Below are 16853 nucleotides of genomic sequence, written 5' to 3' on the forward strand. Positions count from 1 at the left end.
TCCCCCCCCCGGTTCCCCCTCCCCCCTCCCGGTCCCTCCCGCCCCTCCGGTTCCCCTCCCCCCTCCCGGTGCCCCTCCCCCCCCCGGACAGCCCGCTACGAATCCGTGGGGGTTTTATTGAGTATCAAAGGTGGTTAAAAGGCGACATATTTACATAGCAACGGGGGGGGGCGGGGCTGCCCCGGGCCACGCCCCCTTTCATATATTATTAATTACTTAATTTGCCCTCCCCCCACCTCCCCCCCCGAGCCCCCCCCCCCCCGGGTGCTGGGGGGGGTTGCAGACGGACAGACGGGGGCACGGACCCCTCCCCTCCCCCCCCTCCCCTCCCCCCATGGCTTTGAACTGTGCGAGCCCCCCCCAGCACAGGGGGCGGTGGGCGGGGCCTGGCCCAGTGGGCGGGGCTTGGGGCGGGGCATCGCCCTGCTCCCCCCGTGCCCCCCCTCCCCCCCCCCCCCCCCCAACCTCCCTCGTTCCCGGGGCTGCAGCGACCCCACGTGACCCCGATGCCCCCGGCCTGACCCCGGTGACCCCAGCCTGACCCCGTGACCCCATCCTAACCCCGTGACCCCCCCGTGACCCTCCCCTTGTCCCTAAGCCCTTCCCCCATGTCCCCAACCCCCGCACGCCCCGTGACCCCCCCGTGTCCCCACGACCCCATCCTGACCCCTTCCTTTCCCCCTCCCCACCCCATTCCCATAGCCCCGCCCCGTCCCCGTAAGCCCCGCCCCGTCCCCGTGGCCCCGCCCCGTCCCCGTAAGCCCCGCCCCGTCCCCGTAAGCCCCGCCCCCAAGCCCCGCCCCCGCGCTCAGATGAAGAACTCCTCCTTGCGCTTGTGCCCGTCGGCGCCGTTGAGGAAGGCCTCGCGCGCCTCGCCGTGCTCGTCCAGCCCGCTGGCCTCGTGCGTCAGGTACGAGCCTGTGATTGGGCACCCGGCACCGTGGGCACGCCTCCCCCCCGGGCCTAAGCCCCGCCCCTCGCCCTTAAGCCCCGCCCCTCGCTCCCATAAGCCCCGCCCCTCAAGCCCCCCCCACCCCTCCCGGCGTTCTCCGGCTGTGTGCCCGCGGGTTGGCCACGCCCCTAAATCAAGCCCCGCCCCCCACGAAGCCCCGCCCCCTCCGCCACCCCTCCCCTCTTCTCCCCAGCTACCAAGCCCCGCCCCCAAGCCCCGCCCGCGCGCCAAGCCCCGCCCCCAGCCCCGCCCTCACACCCAGCCACGCCCCCCGTCCTTTGGCCACGCCCCCTCTTTTAAGCCCCACTCCCCCACTCACCCCACCGAGGCCCTGCCCCGGTAACCCCGCCCCCCTTTTCCGACCCCGCCCCCTTTGAGGCCCCGCCCCCTTTGAGGCCCCGCCCCCTTTGAGGCCCCGCCCTCACCCCACCCCCTTTAGCCCCACCCCCTGCAGCCCATTCCCCACCCCCACCGAGGCCCTGCCCCGGTAACCCCGCCCCCTTTTCAGACCCCGCCCCTTTGAAGCCCCGCCCCCCTTTGAGGCCCCGCCCCCTTTGAGGCCCCGCCCCCTTTGAAGCCCCGCCCTTACCCCACCCCCTTTAGCCCCACCCCCTGCAGCCCATTCCCCGCCCCCACCGAGGCCCTGCCCCGGTAACCCCGCCCCCTTTTCAGACCCCGCCCCTTTGAAGCCCCGCCCCCTTTGAGGCCCCGCCCCCTTTGAGGCCCCGCCCCCTTTGAGGCCCCGCCCTCACCCCACACTCCCCCCCTTTAGCCCCACCCCCTGCAGCCCATTCGCTGTCCCCACCGAGGCCCCTGCCCCGGTAACCCCGCCCCCTTTGCCACGCCCCCTTGAGGCCCCGCCCCCCTTGAGGCCCCGCCCCCTTGAGGCCCCGCCCCCCTTGAGGCCCCGCCCACCTTTCTGGCGGATGGAGCACCAGACCATGGTGACGAGGACGCAGATGAGCAGGAAGACGAGCAGCGCCAGGATGCCGCCCACGATGGCGTAGGGCACCGAGCGCTGCGCCGCCACCACCGCCCCCGGGTCTGCGGCACCCCGCGTCAGCACGGGGGGGGCGCGGGGACACCGGGGGGGGGGGGTCGCGGGGCTACCGGGGAGGGTCTTGGGGCCACCGGGATCTCACGGGGCCACCAGGGGCTGGGTTTGGGGCCACCAGAGGGGCTCTCGGGGCTGGGTACGGGGCCACTGGGGGGGCTCTTAGGGCTACTGGGGTCTCACGGGGCCACTGGGGGGGGCACAGGGCCACCAGGGAGATCTTGGGGCCACCGGGGGGGGTCTCGGGGCCACCAGGGGCTGGGTTTGGGGCCACCAGAGGGGCTCTCAGGGCCGGGTATGGGGCCAACGGGGGAGGTTGTGGGGCCACCGGTGGGGGCACGGGGCTACTGGGGGGCGTCTTGGGGCAACCAGGGTCTCACGGGGCCCCCCAGGGTCTCTTAGGGCCACCTGGGGGCGCTGGGGGCTCAGTTTGGGACCACCAGGGGGCTCCTGGGGGGCTCTGGGGGCTACGTGGGGGGGTCTTGGGGCCACCAGGGGCTGGATTCGGGACCACTGAGGGGCTCTGGGGGCCACCAGGGGCTGGATTCGGGACCACCAGGGAGCTCTTGTGGCCACCGGGGTTGTTCTGGGACCACCAGAGGCGTCTTGGGACCACCGGGGGGTTGGGTTTGGGGCCACCAAGGGGCTCCCTGGGCCACCGGGGTCTCAAAAGGGCCACCGGGGAGCTCAGTTTGGGGCCACTGGGGACCACCGGGGGTCTCTGGGGCCCACGGGGGTCTCATGGGGCCACGGGGGAGCTCAGTTTGGGGCCACCGGGGTCTCTGGGGACCACCGCGGGTCTTTTGGGACCACCAGAGGTGTCTTGGGACCACCAGGGGTTGGGTTTGGGGCCACCAAGGGGCCCTCTGGGCCACCAGGGTCTCAAAAGGGCCACCAGGGAGCTCAGTTCGGAGCTGCCGGGGACCGCCGGGGGTCTCACGGGGCCACCGGGGGTCTCACGGGGCCACCGGGGGGGCGGGGGCTCACCGTAGACGACGAGGACGTAGTGGTCGGAGGCGCGGCCGTGGCGGTTGCCGGCCTGGCAGCTGTAGGTGCCGTTGTCCTGGGGGCTGAGCGCCGGCAGCGTCAGCACCTCGCCCTCGGCCCGCGCCCGCTCGGGCAGCGACTCGTTGCCCCGGCTCCAGGCGATGTCGGTGGGGCTGCCGGCGGCACGGGGGCGGTGGGGGGGTCACGGGGGGGGGGACTCGGGGGCGGGGGGGCGCCCCCCGAGTCGTGTTTGTCCCCCCCCCCCGAGCCCCCCCGGCACTCACAGCGGGTTGCCGTTGACGGCGCAGGTGAGCACCAGGGTGTCACCCTCCCGCAGGACGCTCTGCGACGGGTGGATGCGCGCCGTGGGGGCGTCTGGGGGGGGGGGGGGCGGGGAGGTGTTATCCCCCCCCCATGGGGGGATGGCAACCCTCTGGGGGGGTCGGCACACCCCCAGGGGGACGGCTGGCCCCCCCCCCCCAGCCCAGCACGGCACCAGCACCATGTCCCTGCTGTCCCCCCCATTCCCGTGTCCCCCCCCCATTCTCATGACCCCCCCCATCCCCGTGTCCCCCCCCATGTCCCCATGACCCCCCCAATGTCCCCGTGACCCCCCCATGTCCCCATGACCCCCCCATTCTCCCCCATAACCCCCCCATCCGCTTTGTCTCCCCCATATCCCCCCATTCCCCTTTCCCCTCCCATTCCCCTTTGGCCCCCCCATGTCCCCCCATGTCCCCACGTCCCCCCCATGACCCCCCCCATTCCCCCTGCATCCCCCCATGCCCCCCCATGCCCCCCCCATTGCCCCCATCCCCTTTGCCCTCTCCATTCCCCCCTGCCTCCCCCACTCCCCATCTCCCATTTCCCCCTATTCCCCCCCGTGTCCCCACGCCCCCCCCGTGTCCCCACGCCCCCCCCGTGTCCCCACGCCCCCCCCATTCCCCCCTTATCCCCCCCATTTCCCCCTATTCCCTATCCATCCCCTTGTCCCCCCCCATGTCCCCACGCCCCCCCTGTGTCCCCCATGTCTCCATGACCCCCATGACCCCCCATTCCCCCCCCTCATCCCCCCATGTCCCCAAGCCCCCCCCGTGTCCCCATGACCCCCCATTCCCCCCCTTATCCTCCCCACTCCCCATCTCCCCCCATCCCCCGTGTCCCCCCCCATGTCCCCACGCCCCCCCGTGTCCCCATGACCCCCCATTCCCCCCCTTATCCCCCCCTCCCCCTTATCCCCCCCATTTCCCCCTATTCCCTATCCATCCCCTTGTCCCCCCCCATGTCCCCACGCCCCCCCCACAACCCCCGTGTCCCCACGCCCCCCCCGTGTCCCCATGACCCCCCCATTCCCCCCCTTATCCCCCCCATTTCCCCCTATTCCCTGTTCATCCCCATGCCCCCCCCGTGTCCCCACGCCCCCCCCCGTGTCCCCCATGTCCCCATGCCCCCCCCCACACCCCCCGTGTCCCCCCCCATGTTCCCAAGGCCCCCCCCGTGGCCCCATGACCCCCCTGTGTCCCCACGACCCCCCCATTCCCCCCCTTATCCCCCCCATTCCCCCATATACCCCCATTTCCCCCCCATTTCCCCCCATTCCCTCTCCATCCCCATGGCCCCCCCACTCCCCCTTATCCCCCCCACGTCCCCCCACCCCCCTCATGTCCCCCCGCGCCCCCCCCCGGCTCACACTGGACGTCCAGCATGTACTGGGTCTGGCGGCGCTGGCCGCGCAGGGCGGGGTGCGTGGCCTCGCAGGTGACGACGGCGCCGTGGTCGCGGCGCTCGACGCGCAGGCGCAGCACCGAGCGCTGCCGGAACACCTTCCCCCGCTGCTCCCGGCTGCTCGAGCCTGCGGCACCGGGCGCGGCGGTCACCGGGGCGCCACCCGGCAGCCCCGAGGGGGGCCCCGAGGTGCCGGTGACGGAAGGGACACCCCCACACACACCCCGGCCTCGTCCCCGCGACGGCCCCATCCCCAGCAGGGCGCCTGTGACCCCGCAGTGTCCCCACGGCCCCGTCCCCGCGTCCCCACCCCCAGCAGGGTCCCCAGGTCCCCGTCCCCACCCCCAGCAGGGTCCCCAGGTCCCCGTCCCCGCCCCCAGCAGGGTCTCCTCCATGCCCCTGTCCCCCACAGGGTCCCCATGTCCCCATCGCCGTCCCCACCAGGGTCCCCACGTCCCCATCCCCATGTCCCCGTCCCCGCCAGGCTCCCTGTGACCTCAGCAGGGTCCCCAGGTCCCCGTCCCCACCCCCAGCAGGGTCCCCAAGGTCCCGTCCCCACCCCCAGCAGGGTCTCCTCCATGCCCCTGTCCCCCACAGGGTCCCCATGTCCCCGTCCCCACGTCCCCATGCCCCCAAGGCTCCCTGCGACCCCACAGGGTCCCCATGTCCCCGTCCCCAAGTCTCCACCCCCCCAAGGCTTCCTGCGACCCCACAGGGTCCCCATGTACCCGTCCCCATGTCCCCATCCCCGCCAGGCTCCCCGTCACCCCAACAGGGTCCCCACGTCCTCGTTCCCCTGTCCCCAACCCTCCCAGGGTCCCCATGTCCCCGTCCCCACCCCCAGCAGGCTCCCCGTGACCCCACAGGGTCCCCACGTCCCCGTCCCATGTCCCCCTCCCCCCAAGGCTTCTTGTCACCCCACTGGGTCCCCGGGTCCCTGTCCCCACGTCCCCATCCCTGCCAGGCTCCCTGTGACCCCACAGGGTCCCCACGTCCCCGTCCCCATGTCCCCATGCCCCTAAGGCTCCCTGTGACCCCACCAGGGTCCCCATGTCCCCGTCCCCACGTCCCCATGCCCCCAAGGCTCCCTGTGACCCCACCAGGGTCCCCATGTCCCCGTCCCCACGTCCCCATGCCCCCAAGGCTCCCTGTGACCCCACCAGGGTCCCCATGTCCCCGTCCCCATGTCCCCGTCCCCCTGAGGCTCCCTGTGACCCCTACCAGGGTCCCAATGTCCCCGTCCCCATCCCCAGCAGGGTCCCCATGTCCCCGTCCCCATGCCCCCAAGGCTCCCTGTGACCCCACAGGGTCCCCACGTCCCCGTCCCTATCCCCACAACGTCCCCATGTCCCCATCCCCACCCCCAGCAGGCTCCCCGTGACCCCACAGGGTCCCCACGTCCCCGTGTCCCCGTCCCCGTCCCCCCAAGGCTCCCCGTGACCCCACAGGGTCCCCACGCCCCCGTCCCCCCCCCCCCCCGCCGCGTCCCCGTGTCACCTTTGAGCTCGCGCCGGTCGCGGTACCAGCGCAGGGTGGCGGGGGGCCGGGAGCGGGGCACGACGCAGCTCAGCTCCACCTCGCCGCCCTCCACCGCCGGCTCCGTCACCTCCACCACCGGCGTTTCGGGGGGCACTGCGGGGGGGCAGGGGGGCGTCAGCGGCCCCAAACATCCCCAAACGGCCCCAAACGTTGGCCCCAAGGCGGGCAGCGCCGCGCTTCGCGGGGCAGGGCACGGAGAAACCGCCGCCATCCCCGCGTAACGGTCCCGGCCCCGGTCCCAACCCCGTTCCCGACCCCATCCCGTTCCCGGCCCCGTCCCCGCGTCCCCGTCCGCGCGTCCCCACCCAGCACGGTGAGGGTGGCGATCTGGTGGTGGGTGTCCTCGGTGTAGAGCTGGCAGAAGTAGCCGCCCTCGTCGTCCAGGCGGGCGCGGGCGAGCTGGATGCGGAGCTGCCGCTGCGTGAACTCGGCCAGCTGGAACCGCTCGTCCTTCAGCGCTGCGACAGCCCCGCTCACACCGCGGCACGGCCACCCCGCGGCCACCCCATATTCACCCTGGTCACCCCACGCTCGCCCCGGGGACCACCCCGTAACGTCCCGCCAACACCCCAGGGACCTTACAACCACCCCAGGGACCCCCCAACCACCCCACAACCACAGCCGGGAGCTCACAACCACCCCACAACCACCCCGGGGACCCCTTGAGCACCCCAGGGACCCCTCGACCACCCCACGACCACCCCAGGGACCCCTCGACCACCCCACGACCACCCCAGGGACCCCAAAACCACCCCCAGGACCCCACGACCACCCCAGGGCCACCCCAGGGACCACACAAGCACCCCAGTTACCCCACGACCACCCCAGGGTCCCCCTAAATCACCCCAGGGACCCCACGGCCACACCACGACCACCCCAGGGTCCCCACAAGCACCCCAGGGTCCCCCTAAATCACCCCAGGGACCCCACGGCCACACCACGACCATCCCAGGGTCCCCACAAGCATCCCAGGGACCCCACAAATCACCCCAGGGACCCCACGGCCACACCACGACCACCCCAGGGACCCCACAAGCACCCCAGGAACCTCACAAGCACCCCAGGGACCCCAAAACCACCCCCAGGCACCCCAAAAGCACCCCTAGGGACCGCCCCATGGACTCCACGACCACCCCAGGGTCCCCACAAGCACCCCAGGGACCCCAAAACCACCCCCACGCACCCCAAAGACACCCCTATGGACCACCCCATGGACTCCACGACCACCCCAGGGACCCCACAAGCACACCAGGGCCCCCATAAATCACCCCAGGGACCCCACGGCCATGCCACGAACACCCCAGGGCCCCCACAAGCACCCCAAGGACCCCATAAATCACCCCAGGGACCCCACGGCCACACCACGACCATCCCAGGGTCCCCACAAGCATCCCAGGGACCCCACAAATCACCCCAGGGACCCCACGGCCACACCACGACCACCCCAGGGACCCCACAAGCACCCCAGGAACCTCACAAGCACCCCAGGGACCCCAAAACCACCCCCAGGCACCCCAAAAGCACCCCTAGGGACCGCCCCATGGACTCCACGACCACCCCAGGGACCCCACAAGCACCCCAGGGTCCCCCATAAATCACCCCAGGGACCCCACGGCCACACCACGACCACCCCAGGGTCCCGACAAGCACCCCAGGGACCCCAAAACCACCCCCAGGCACCCCAAAAGCACCCCTAGGGACCGCCCCATGGACTCCATGACCACCCCAGGGACCCCACAAGCACCCCAGGGCCCCCATAAATCACCCCAGGGACCCCACGGCCACACCACGACCACCCCAGGGTCCCCACAAGCACCCCAGGGACCCCAAAACCACCCCCAGGCACCCCAAAGGCACCACCCCATGGACTCCACGACCCCCCCAGGGACCCCACGAGACCGTCCCTCCCCCGTATCCCCCCCCCAACCCCCGCCGGGCGTCCCCACGCCGCGGTGCCCCCCCCCCGGTGCCCCCCCGCTCACCGCGGGTGCCGTTGAAGAAGAGGGTCTGGCGCGCGGGGTTCTGGATGACGACGATGGAGCCGTCGTAGTGGTGCAGGCGGCAGGTGATCTCCGCCGTGCTGCCCTCCAGCACCGTCACGTTCTCCGCCTGCACCTCCTGCGCCCGCCCTGGGGACGCGGCCGCGGTGACACCGGGACGGGGACACCGGGACGGGGACACCGGGGACGCCGCGGCAATGGGGACGCCGCCGGTGGCCGCACGTGGGGCCGGCAGCGGGCCAGGAGGACGGGGACAGGTTGGGGACGCGATGGGGGGGGGCGCAGGGACAGCCACCGGGGGGGTTAAGGGGGCCGGGGTCAGAGGGCACGGCGACGGAGCCACCGCTCCCGGTGCCGCCACCACCACCACGGCGCCGCGGTTCCGCTGTGTCAGCGCAATCGCCCCCCACGTCCCCCCCCCGTGTCCCCCCCCCCCTTTTTTTTTTTTTTGAGGGTCGCCACGGCGACCGCGGCGCCACCGCCACCGCCAAGGTCGTCACCGCGCCAAGGTCACCGCGGCCGGGCCGGGGCTCGGGGGGACCCCGGGGCCGGCGGCGCCCACGGAGGAGCGGCGGGGACAAAGGGACGCTTTGTTCCCCCCCCCCCCCCCAACAGCGTCCCCAATGTCCCCCCCCCCCCTCCCCGGCATGGGGTGGGGGGCACGCGGGGACCGGCGGGTGGCCCCCGGGGGGGTTGGTGGCGGGGAGGGGACGCGGCCGCGGTGGCGTGGGGACAATCGGCTCTTTCTGCCGGGGACGGGGACGGGCCGGTGGCGCCTGGCACCTCGGGCGGGACGGGGGCAGCGGTGGCACCGCGTCCCCAAGGCCACGGTGTCCCCAAAGGCCACGATGTCCCCAAGGCCACGGTGTCCCCAAAGGCCACGGCGTCCCCGAAATTGTGGCGTCCCCACCGCGGTGACACCCGAAGGCCGAAGGAGGGTGGCAGGAGGTGGCCGGGAGCGGCGACGGCGGCCACGAGGGTGCCGGGACGGCGGCGCGCGGGGGACGGTGGCAGGAGGGTGTGGGGACGGCGGGGGGGGGACCAGAGGGGATGGGGGGGGCACCGGAGGGGACAAGAGGGGACAGAGGGGGGGGGACTCGTGGGGACACCACGGGGACGCCCGAGGGCACGGGGACACCCGGCGGAGGCGCGGGCCTGGGGACGCCGGGGGACACCCGAGGCCGGGGGGGGGTCAGCGCCGGCCGTGCCCCCTCGGGGGGGGGGGTCGGGGGGTGGCACCCGCGTGCGTGGCCCCCCCCCTCCCCGTGTCCCACTGCCCCTGCCGCAGCCAGGCCGGGAGGGGTGGAACAAAGCTGAGGGGACTGATGGGGATGGGGGGGTGAAAGGGATGGGGGGGGTAAAAGGGATGGGGGGGGTAAAAGGGATGGGGGGGGTAAAAGGGATGGGGGGGGATGAGGACAAGGGGGGGGGGCCATCAGCAGGGATGGGGGGCGCCGGGGGGGCTGCAAAACGCCATCTTCCCCTTCCCTGCTCGGGGAGAGGAGGGGGGGGGGGGGGCACGGGGAATTGGGACCCGGGGGGAGGGGGAGCCCCCCCCAATTTTGGGGGGTGAGGGGGTGGTGAGCAGCCCCCCCGATTTGGGGAGGGGGTGATGGGGAGCCCCCCCCCGCTCGGGCTCTGTGCTGGGGGGGGGGGGGGGCAGCTCGCGGGGGGAGGCTGCGGATGCGCGGTGGAGGCAGCTGCTGCCGGCGCCTCGGGACTTGGGGGGGGGGCACCGCGGGGCCCAGCGGGCTCGGGGGGGCCCCCCCGGGAGGGTGAGGAGGGGCTGGGGGCCGGGGGGGGGCTCCCCAAGCCGTGTGCCCCCCCCCCCACACCCCGTAGGGGCGCAACGCGGAGCGCTGCGGAGCAGGTGGATGCAGAGGGAAGGAGGTGGGGGGGGGGACACCGGGGGGGGGCCGCATCCTGCCTACCTTCGCCCGCCGCCCAGAGCAGGAGGAGGCCGGCGAGCAGCGGCGGGCCGCGGGGGGGCTTCATGGTGGCTGCCGCGTCCCTCTGCCGCTCCCCACCTGGCAGCGGGCTGCTGGGGGGATAATGTATGCTAATGAGATGCAAGAGGCCGGGCCAATGGGCGCGGAGGAGGAGCCGGCACCGCCGGGGGAGGCCGCTGTTTACAGTCCCATGCGGGTGCAGGGGGGCTGGGAGCCCCCCCCGAGGGTCCCCGGGGGTCCCACGTTAACCCCCCTCCCCCCCCCCCCGGGGGAGGGGACCCAGCCCTGGGACCCCCAATTGGGGGGGGGGGGGGTCTGGGCCTGGCGCCCCCCAGCTTGGGGGGGGGACACGGGGGCGGCAGCCCCCCCACGAGAGGTCGGGGACCCCAAAAAGGGACTGGAGTGCACCAAGAAGGGGGGGGCGGAGGGCTCTGAGCCCCCCCCCCCCCCTTTTGGGAACGCAGCCCCCCCCCGGGACGAGAGCCCCGCGCCCCGAGCTGGGATGGGGGCAGCCAAAAGCGGCGCTGAGCACCCCGAGGTGGGACGGGGGGCACCCAGAGTGCGCCTCCCCCCCCCCCCAAAAAAAATAAATCACAGCCTCCCCCCTTAAATCACAGCCCCCCCCCCCCACTTGGGGGGCCAGCGGGGTCCCCCCCACGTCCCCGTTGTCCCCCCGGCGAGGGCAGCGGGGTTTCTATGGCAGCCCTCACCCCCGGCAGCACCGAACAAAGCGGCGACTCAGCGCGAACAGCGCGGCCTTTCTGCGCCGCCCGGCTCCGGGGGGGGCCGCGGGGGGGGCCGGCGCGGCGTTTCGGGGCCGTTCGTCGCCGTTTCGGGGGCCGTTCGTCGCCGTTTCGGCCCCCCGCGGCCGCTCGGGGGCTCGTCGGCACGCGGGGCACGTCCGGGCGCCGTCCCGGCGCGGGGAGGGGCGAGGCGAAGCTGCCCCCAAAAAAAAACCACCCTTTTTTTTTTTTTTTTGGCTGAAAGATTCGGGATCTGGCGGGCAGACCCGAAAACGGGCTAAAAAGCACGGAAACGGGGGGAAAAAGGGGACTTACGGCAGGAACCGGCGTCCCCACCGGCGGCGGGGATGGGGGCGAACGCACAGCGACGTCCTCGGCAGGTTGCGGGGAGCCCCTGCAGCTGGGAGAAATGGTAGAAAAAAAGAGGGTTTGGGTTTTTTTTTGTTTTTTTTTGACGTTAGGGACGCTCTGAGCGCCCCGTTGAGGGGGCTGGGCCGCCCCAAGGCGCCCCAGAGCGGCGAGGCGGCGACCCCGTCCCGCGGGGTTTCACTGTGGGGGACCCCGGCTGCACCCCCGCCTGGAAATCGCGGCGTGCAGGGGCGAGACTTGGCCAAGGGCCCAAAGCGCTGCCCAGTTTCCGCCTGTTTTGCCCCAAATCTCACCGCCACCCCCGCGGCGCGGCCGCCGAGCCCTCTGGTGGGATGGCGAGAGCGCGCGAGGGAAGCGCGGCCGCCTCGGGGCGAAACGCTGCGGCTGGCGGGCGGCACGAGGACGAGGACGGGGAGGAAGGCTTGGGGCGCGCGGCAGGCGACGGGCTCCGGTCCTGGGGGTAATTAGCCTCGGTGATTAAAGAGAGGAGGCGATTTGCAGCCGCGCGTCCTGGCTGCTGTCGCCCTGCCGCGTCCTGGAGCCGAACGAGGAGGAGATGAGGAGCAGGAGCAGGAGCAGGAGCAGGAGCAGGAGCAGCAGGAGCAGCAGCAGGAGCAGGAGCAGGAGCAGGAGCAGGAGCAGCAGGAGCAGGAGCAGGAGCAGGAGCAGGAGCAGGAGCAGGAGCAGCAGGAGCAGGAGCAGGAGCAGGAGCAGCAGGAGCAGGAGCAGGAGCAGGAGCAGGAGCAGCAGCAGGAGCAGGAGCAGGAGCAGGAGCAGGAGCAGGAGCAGCAGGAGCAGCAGCAGGAGCAGGAGCAGGAGCAGCAGCAGGAGCAGGAGCAGCAGGAGCAGGAGCAGGAGCAGGAGCAGGAGCAGGAGCAGCAGGAGCAGGAGCAGGAGCAGGAGCAGCAGGAGCAGGAGCAGGAGCAGGAGCAGGAGCGTGTCCTCTCTTCTGTACCTCTGATGGTTTGGGTTCCTCTGCCTCCACCCTGCAGCTGCGGGGGCCTCTCCCAGCAGGTAAGGAGCGGGTCTGGGGGGCTTGGAGCGCGTCAGGACGGGGAAAAGAGGACGGGGAGGGGAAAAGAGGACGGGGAAAGGGAGAGCCCCAGCCCCGAGGGCTCGGCCCCGCCTGGCACAGCAGGGGAACCCGACCGGTCCTGCTGCGGCCCGCAGGCGCCGGCCCGCCCGGGTGACGCCTTCGGGGAGGCGAATGGAGGTGGTGAGGTGACGGGGACCGGCGCCGCGTTGCGACGGGGGCAAAGGGCGGCCCCTCAGCGGCAAGAAGGGGCCCACGGGGGCGCGGGGCACGCAGGTGAGGAGCTGAGGGGGGCGATGAGGAAGGAGAAAGCAAAAATGCCTCATCCTCGTGAGCCTCGACTGCCTCAGGGAGGGCGCACAGAATCACAGAATATCCTGAGTTGGAAGGGACCTGCGAGGATCATCGAGACCCCACAGATTTTAGACCGTGTGACCAAGCGCACAGTCCGAACGCTTCTTAAACCCCGACAGGATTGGTGCCCGGGGCCTCACCGACGTGTTTCTCCACAGGGAGCGGGGGCCTCTCACCACGACCACAAGGAGAAGCAGCGCTGCACGAGGCCAGCCCGTGACAGGGGCTGAAGCACCCGATGGGAGACGCCGACAGCGGCCAGGACGAATCCCCCCCGAGGCTCCTGAGGTGGCTGCGGGGCCGAGGCTGGGCCCTGAGCCCCCCGGGACCCCGCGGACCCCCGGCTCCCCCCGGTCCCGCCAAGGCACAAAATGGCGGCGCGGCCCCTTCTCCCTCAGCGCCTTTCCCGCCCTCGGCGCGGCCCCGCCCCCTTTCCCGCCTCTCAACCAATCAGCGGCCGCGAGGGGCGCGTGCCGCCGAGGGGCGCGACGACCGTTAAACGGCTGCCCCAGCCCGCGCGGGTCGCCGAGGGGCTTTTTCTGAGGTAAAATTTGGAGAAAAAAGGGTTTTTTTGACCCAGAACCCCTCTGTAGGGACTGGGGGGGGGGGGGAACCAAAATGCGCCCTGAAGTCGATTTGGGAGGAATTTTGTGGTGTATTCGGGGGTAAGGGGCTGCTGCACCCCCCAATCTCCTCAGGCTGTGCTGAGCCCCATTAAATTCCTGTTATATTCCCATTAAAATCCCGTTAAATTCCCCCGATATGAGAAGAAAAAATACCCCAAGGCAGGGGGCCCCTTCCCCCCATCCTTTCCCACATTCTGAGGGGTCTCTGAGAGGCTCCTCCTGCCCGGCTGGGTTAAAATCCTCCAATTTGACATCTTCAAGCAAAAAAAAATAATTTACATTCCCCCCCCCTTCTTCTTCTCGCCTGCCCACTCTGGCATCGCCACGCAGGAGGGGCGGTTGTTGGAAGGCCACAAGAACCACGCTGGTTAAAAGAAAAACGAGCCTAAAAATACCTAAAAATACCCGCTCCCCCCCTTCCCAAGAAGGAAAAAAACCTTTGTTTTAAAAAAAAAATAAAAAATTCCCCAAATCAGCGCAGCTGACACAACAGCTGCTTCTCCCTTTCAGCCCCATCTCCGCTGTCATTCTTGCTTTGTTTTGTTGCAAAAGAAAATCTATAAATCGCTGCAAACGCTGCCATTTTCATGCCTCTTTCAGGATTCTTCCAACTCACTGAGGAATTTGCACCGAAAACGCCCATTTTCGCCCCGTTTCTCCAAGGGCTGAGCCCCTGCTCCCTCCCAGCCACACGCTTTCTCCCCCCAAGCCCTCTGGTTAGAACTAAAAAATGGTAATTTTGGGGACCAAAGGGCATTTCTCCTGCTTTTTCCTCCAAAAAAAAGCAGTTTTTAGAGTCTGGTGAGGCCAGGCAGCGGCGTGACAGCGAGACAGACGCGGTCAGAGCCGATTTGGGTGTTTTTTCCCTTAATTTTTAAATAAAAATACCGATAAACCGGGGCTGTAGGGATTGGTAATGGTTGTGGGGCTGCACAGTGAGGCCAGGCACCGTTGGTGCAGCTCCGTGCCCCAAACCCAAGGGACGATTCCTCACTTTTCCCCCTCAGCACCGTTTTTTGGACAGAAATCCTCATTTTTTCCCCCAGAAAACCGCCCCCGACCCCCAAACCGCCCCAGCGTTCGGAAGGAGCACTCCGCACCCCGCGTTAACGAAGCCGGTTTTATTCCGCAGCGTCGCCCCTAGTGCTTCTTGCTGGCGGCCGCCACCTGGGGAAGGCAGAGAGACCCCCGTCAGCGTGAAAATCACCCTTAAAAAAACACCAAAAACCCCTTAAATCGCCCCAAAACGGGGCACGCACCTGCCCAGCGATCCTGTCCAGATCCCGCTGCCCCTGCGGCGTCAGCTTGCGCCCGCTGGATGAAAAACCAAAAGAGCGTTGAGAAGAGAACGGAAACGGTGCAAGAAAGCGATGAAAACGGAACGATTTGCCCCAAAACGGGGCCGCTCACCCGTCCTGGTCCTTCTCCACCATCTTGAGCCCCTCGAGCGCCTGCAGCACGCGGCGGGCGACGCTCTTGGAGCCGCGGCTGAAGTGGCTGGGCATGACGCCGTTGCGCTGCCGCCCGCCGTAGATCTTGGTCATGGAGCCCACGCCGGCGCCGCCGCGCAGGTACAGGTGCCGGGCGGTGGAGGCTGTGGGGGGGGTTTTTTTGGGGGAAAAGGGTGAGGTTTGGGGAAAAAAGGGCTGTGGGGTGAAGGGTTGGGGGTTCTGGGGGGCAGCTCAAGGGTTCTGGGGGGAAAAGTTGCTGTTTTGGGGGAAATATCTTCTGTTTTAGGGAAAAAAGCTCACGTTTTTTGGGGGTGGGACAAGGCTCCCATTCTTGGGGGAAAATCTTCTGTTTTGGGGAAAAAAAAACAGGCTTTGTGGGGGACGAGGCTCTCATTTTTGGGGGAAAATCCTCTGTTTTAGAGAAAATGCTTCCGGTTCTAAGGGGGGTGAAAGGCTCCTGGTTTTGGGGGAAAACCTTCTGTTTTGGGGAAAGAAGCCCTGGCTTTGTGGGGGATAAGGCTCCCGGTTTTGGGGGGAAAATCCTTTATTTTAGGCAAAAAGTTCCTGGTTCGGGGGAGAAAAGCTTCCAGTTTTTGGGGAAAAGGGCTCCCGGTTTTGGGGGCAAATAGCTCCTGTTCTTGGGGGAAAATCTTCTGTTTTGGGGAAAAAGAAATCCTGGTTTTGAGGGACAAGGCTCCCGGTTTTGGGGGAAAATCCTCTGTTTTAGGCAAAAAGCTCCCTTTTTAGGGGAGAAAAGCTTCCAGTTTTGGGGGTGGGGGGGAAGGCTTCCATTCTTGGGGGAAAGTTTTCTGTTTTAGGGGAAAAATTCCTGGCTTTGGAGGGACAAGGCTCCCAGTTTGGGGGGAAAATCCTCTGTTTTAGACAAAAAGTTCTTGCTTTTGGGGAGAAAAGCTTCCTGTTTTGGGGGGAAATCTTCTGTCTTGGGGAAAAAGGCTCCCGGTCTTAGGGGGTGAAAGGCTCCTATTTTTCAGGGGAAAATCTCCTCTTTTAGGGAAAAACTTCCTGGCCTTGTGGGGGATTAAGGCTCCTGGTTTTAAGGGAAAATCCTTGTTTTAGTCAAAAAGCTCCTGGTTTTGGGGAGAAAGCTTCTGGTTTTGGGGGAAATCCTCCTGTTTTTTGGGGGAGGCTCCTGTTTTGGGGGAAAACCCTCCCGTTCTTGAGGAAAAAGCTCCCGGTTTGGGGGAAAAATCCGCTATTTTGTGCAAAAAGCTCCTGGCTTTGCAGATAAAAGCTTCCGTTGTTTTGTGAGGGAAATCCTCATAGTCTGGGGGGAAAATTCCTCCCGTTCTTGGGGAGAAAATCCTCTGTTTTGGGCAAAAAGCTCCCGCTTTGGGGAAAAAAAATCTCCCGTTTTGGGGCAAAACCCCCCCCCCCCCGTTCTGGCACTCACCGGCCCGCGTGTAGAACCAGTTCTCGTCATAGGGCGCCAGCTCCTTGTGCTTGGCCAGCTTCACCGTGTCCACCCACTCGGGCACCTTCAGCTTCCCCGACCTGCGGGCGGCGCCGTTACCGGGGGCTCTCCGGTACCCCCCGGTGCCCCCCCCCACCCCCCCCTGCTCCCCCCGCACTCACTTCTTGAGGAAAGCCGCCAGGGCCCGCACGAACTCCTGCTGGTTCACGTCCTTCACCGTCACCCCGGGCATCTACCGGGACATGGCGGGGGGGGGGGGCCGGGGTCAGCCCCGCCGGGACCGGGACCCGAACCGGGAGCCCCCCCCCGTGCCCTCCGCGGCCCCTCAGGCCCCGAGCCCGGCCCCGGCCCCGAGCCCGCCCCCCCGGTCCCGGTCCCGCTCCCCCCCCCGCCCCGGTCCCGGTGCCGGTCCCGGTCCCGCTCCCCCCGCCCCGGTCCCGCTCCCCCGCCCCGGTCCCGGTCCCGCTCCCCGCCCCCCAGCCCCGGTCCCGGTCCCGGTCCCGACCTCGCTGCTCCGTGCGCGCGCGGCGGGGCCGGAAGAGGAGGGAGCGCGGGGCCGACCGGGGCAAGGCGCAGGGCCCGAGTCTCGCGACACCTTCCCCGCCAATCCCCCTCCGCGAGATTTCGCCCGGCCAATAG

General features: G+C 69.2%; 2 protein-coding genes and 1 long non-coding RNA gene across 8 annotated transcripts; 1 reads left to right on the plus strand and 2 right to left on the minus strand.

Annotated features, from left to right (window-relative positions):
• Positions 1–761: 761 nt before the first annotated feature.
• Positions 762–12867, minus strand: CADM4 (cell adhesion molecule 4). 6 transcript variants are annotated; one of them, XM_080609246.1, is made up of 12 exons: positions 12274–12867; positions 11612–11772; positions 11265–11349; positions 10189–10295; positions 8240–8386; positions 6563–6715; positions 6216–6350; positions 4684–4845; positions 3278–3368; positions 2994–3166; positions 1868–1996; positions 762–918 (listed from the first exon to the last, which is right to left on the minus strand). In XM_080609246.1, the coding sequence occupies exons 1-12, from the start codon at positions 12675–12677 to the stop codon at positions 809–811; spliced, it is 1857 nt and encodes a 618-aa protein (XP_080465372.1). In that variant the 5' UTR covers positions 12678–12867; the 3' UTR covers positions 762–808. The 6 variants fall into 6 exon arrangements, with proteins under 6 accessions (XP_080465372.1, XP_080465371.1, XP_080465376.1 ...); XM_080609245.1 differs by having other exon boundaries at positions 10189–10298; XM_080609250.1 differs by lacking the exon at positions 11612–11772 and having other exon boundaries at positions 10189–10298; positions 12274–12289.
• On the plus strand, positions 12111–13912 carry LOC308187110. Its single transcript, XR_013944465.1, has 2 exons — positions 12111–12332; positions 12864–13912. It is a non-coding gene; the product is annotated as an uncharacterized lncRNA (long non-coding RNA).
• A 525-nt stretch (positions 13913–14437) lies between these two features.
• Positions 14438–16805, minus strand: RPS19 (ribosomal protein S19). Its single transcript, XM_080609260.1, has 6 exons — positions 16720–16805; positions 16376–16446; positions 16194–16294; positions 14742–14925; positions 14591–14645; positions 14438–14498 (listed from the first exon to the last, which is right to left on the minus strand). The coding sequence occupies exons 2-6, from the start codon at positions 16444–16446 to the stop codon at positions 14472–14474; spliced, it is 438 nt and encodes a 145-aa protein (XP_080465386.1). The 5' UTR covers positions 16720–16805; the 3' UTR covers positions 14438–14471.
• Positions 16806–16853: the final 48 nt, after the last annotated feature.

This window comes from Anser brachyrhynchus (genome assembly GCF_964034855.1).
Source record: "Anser brachyrhynchus genome assembly, contig: SCAFFOLD_478, whole genome shotgun sequence".
Classification (NCBI taxonomy): domain Eukaryota; kingdom Metazoa; phylum Chordata; class Aves; order Anseriformes; family Anatidae; genus Anser; species Anser brachyrhynchus.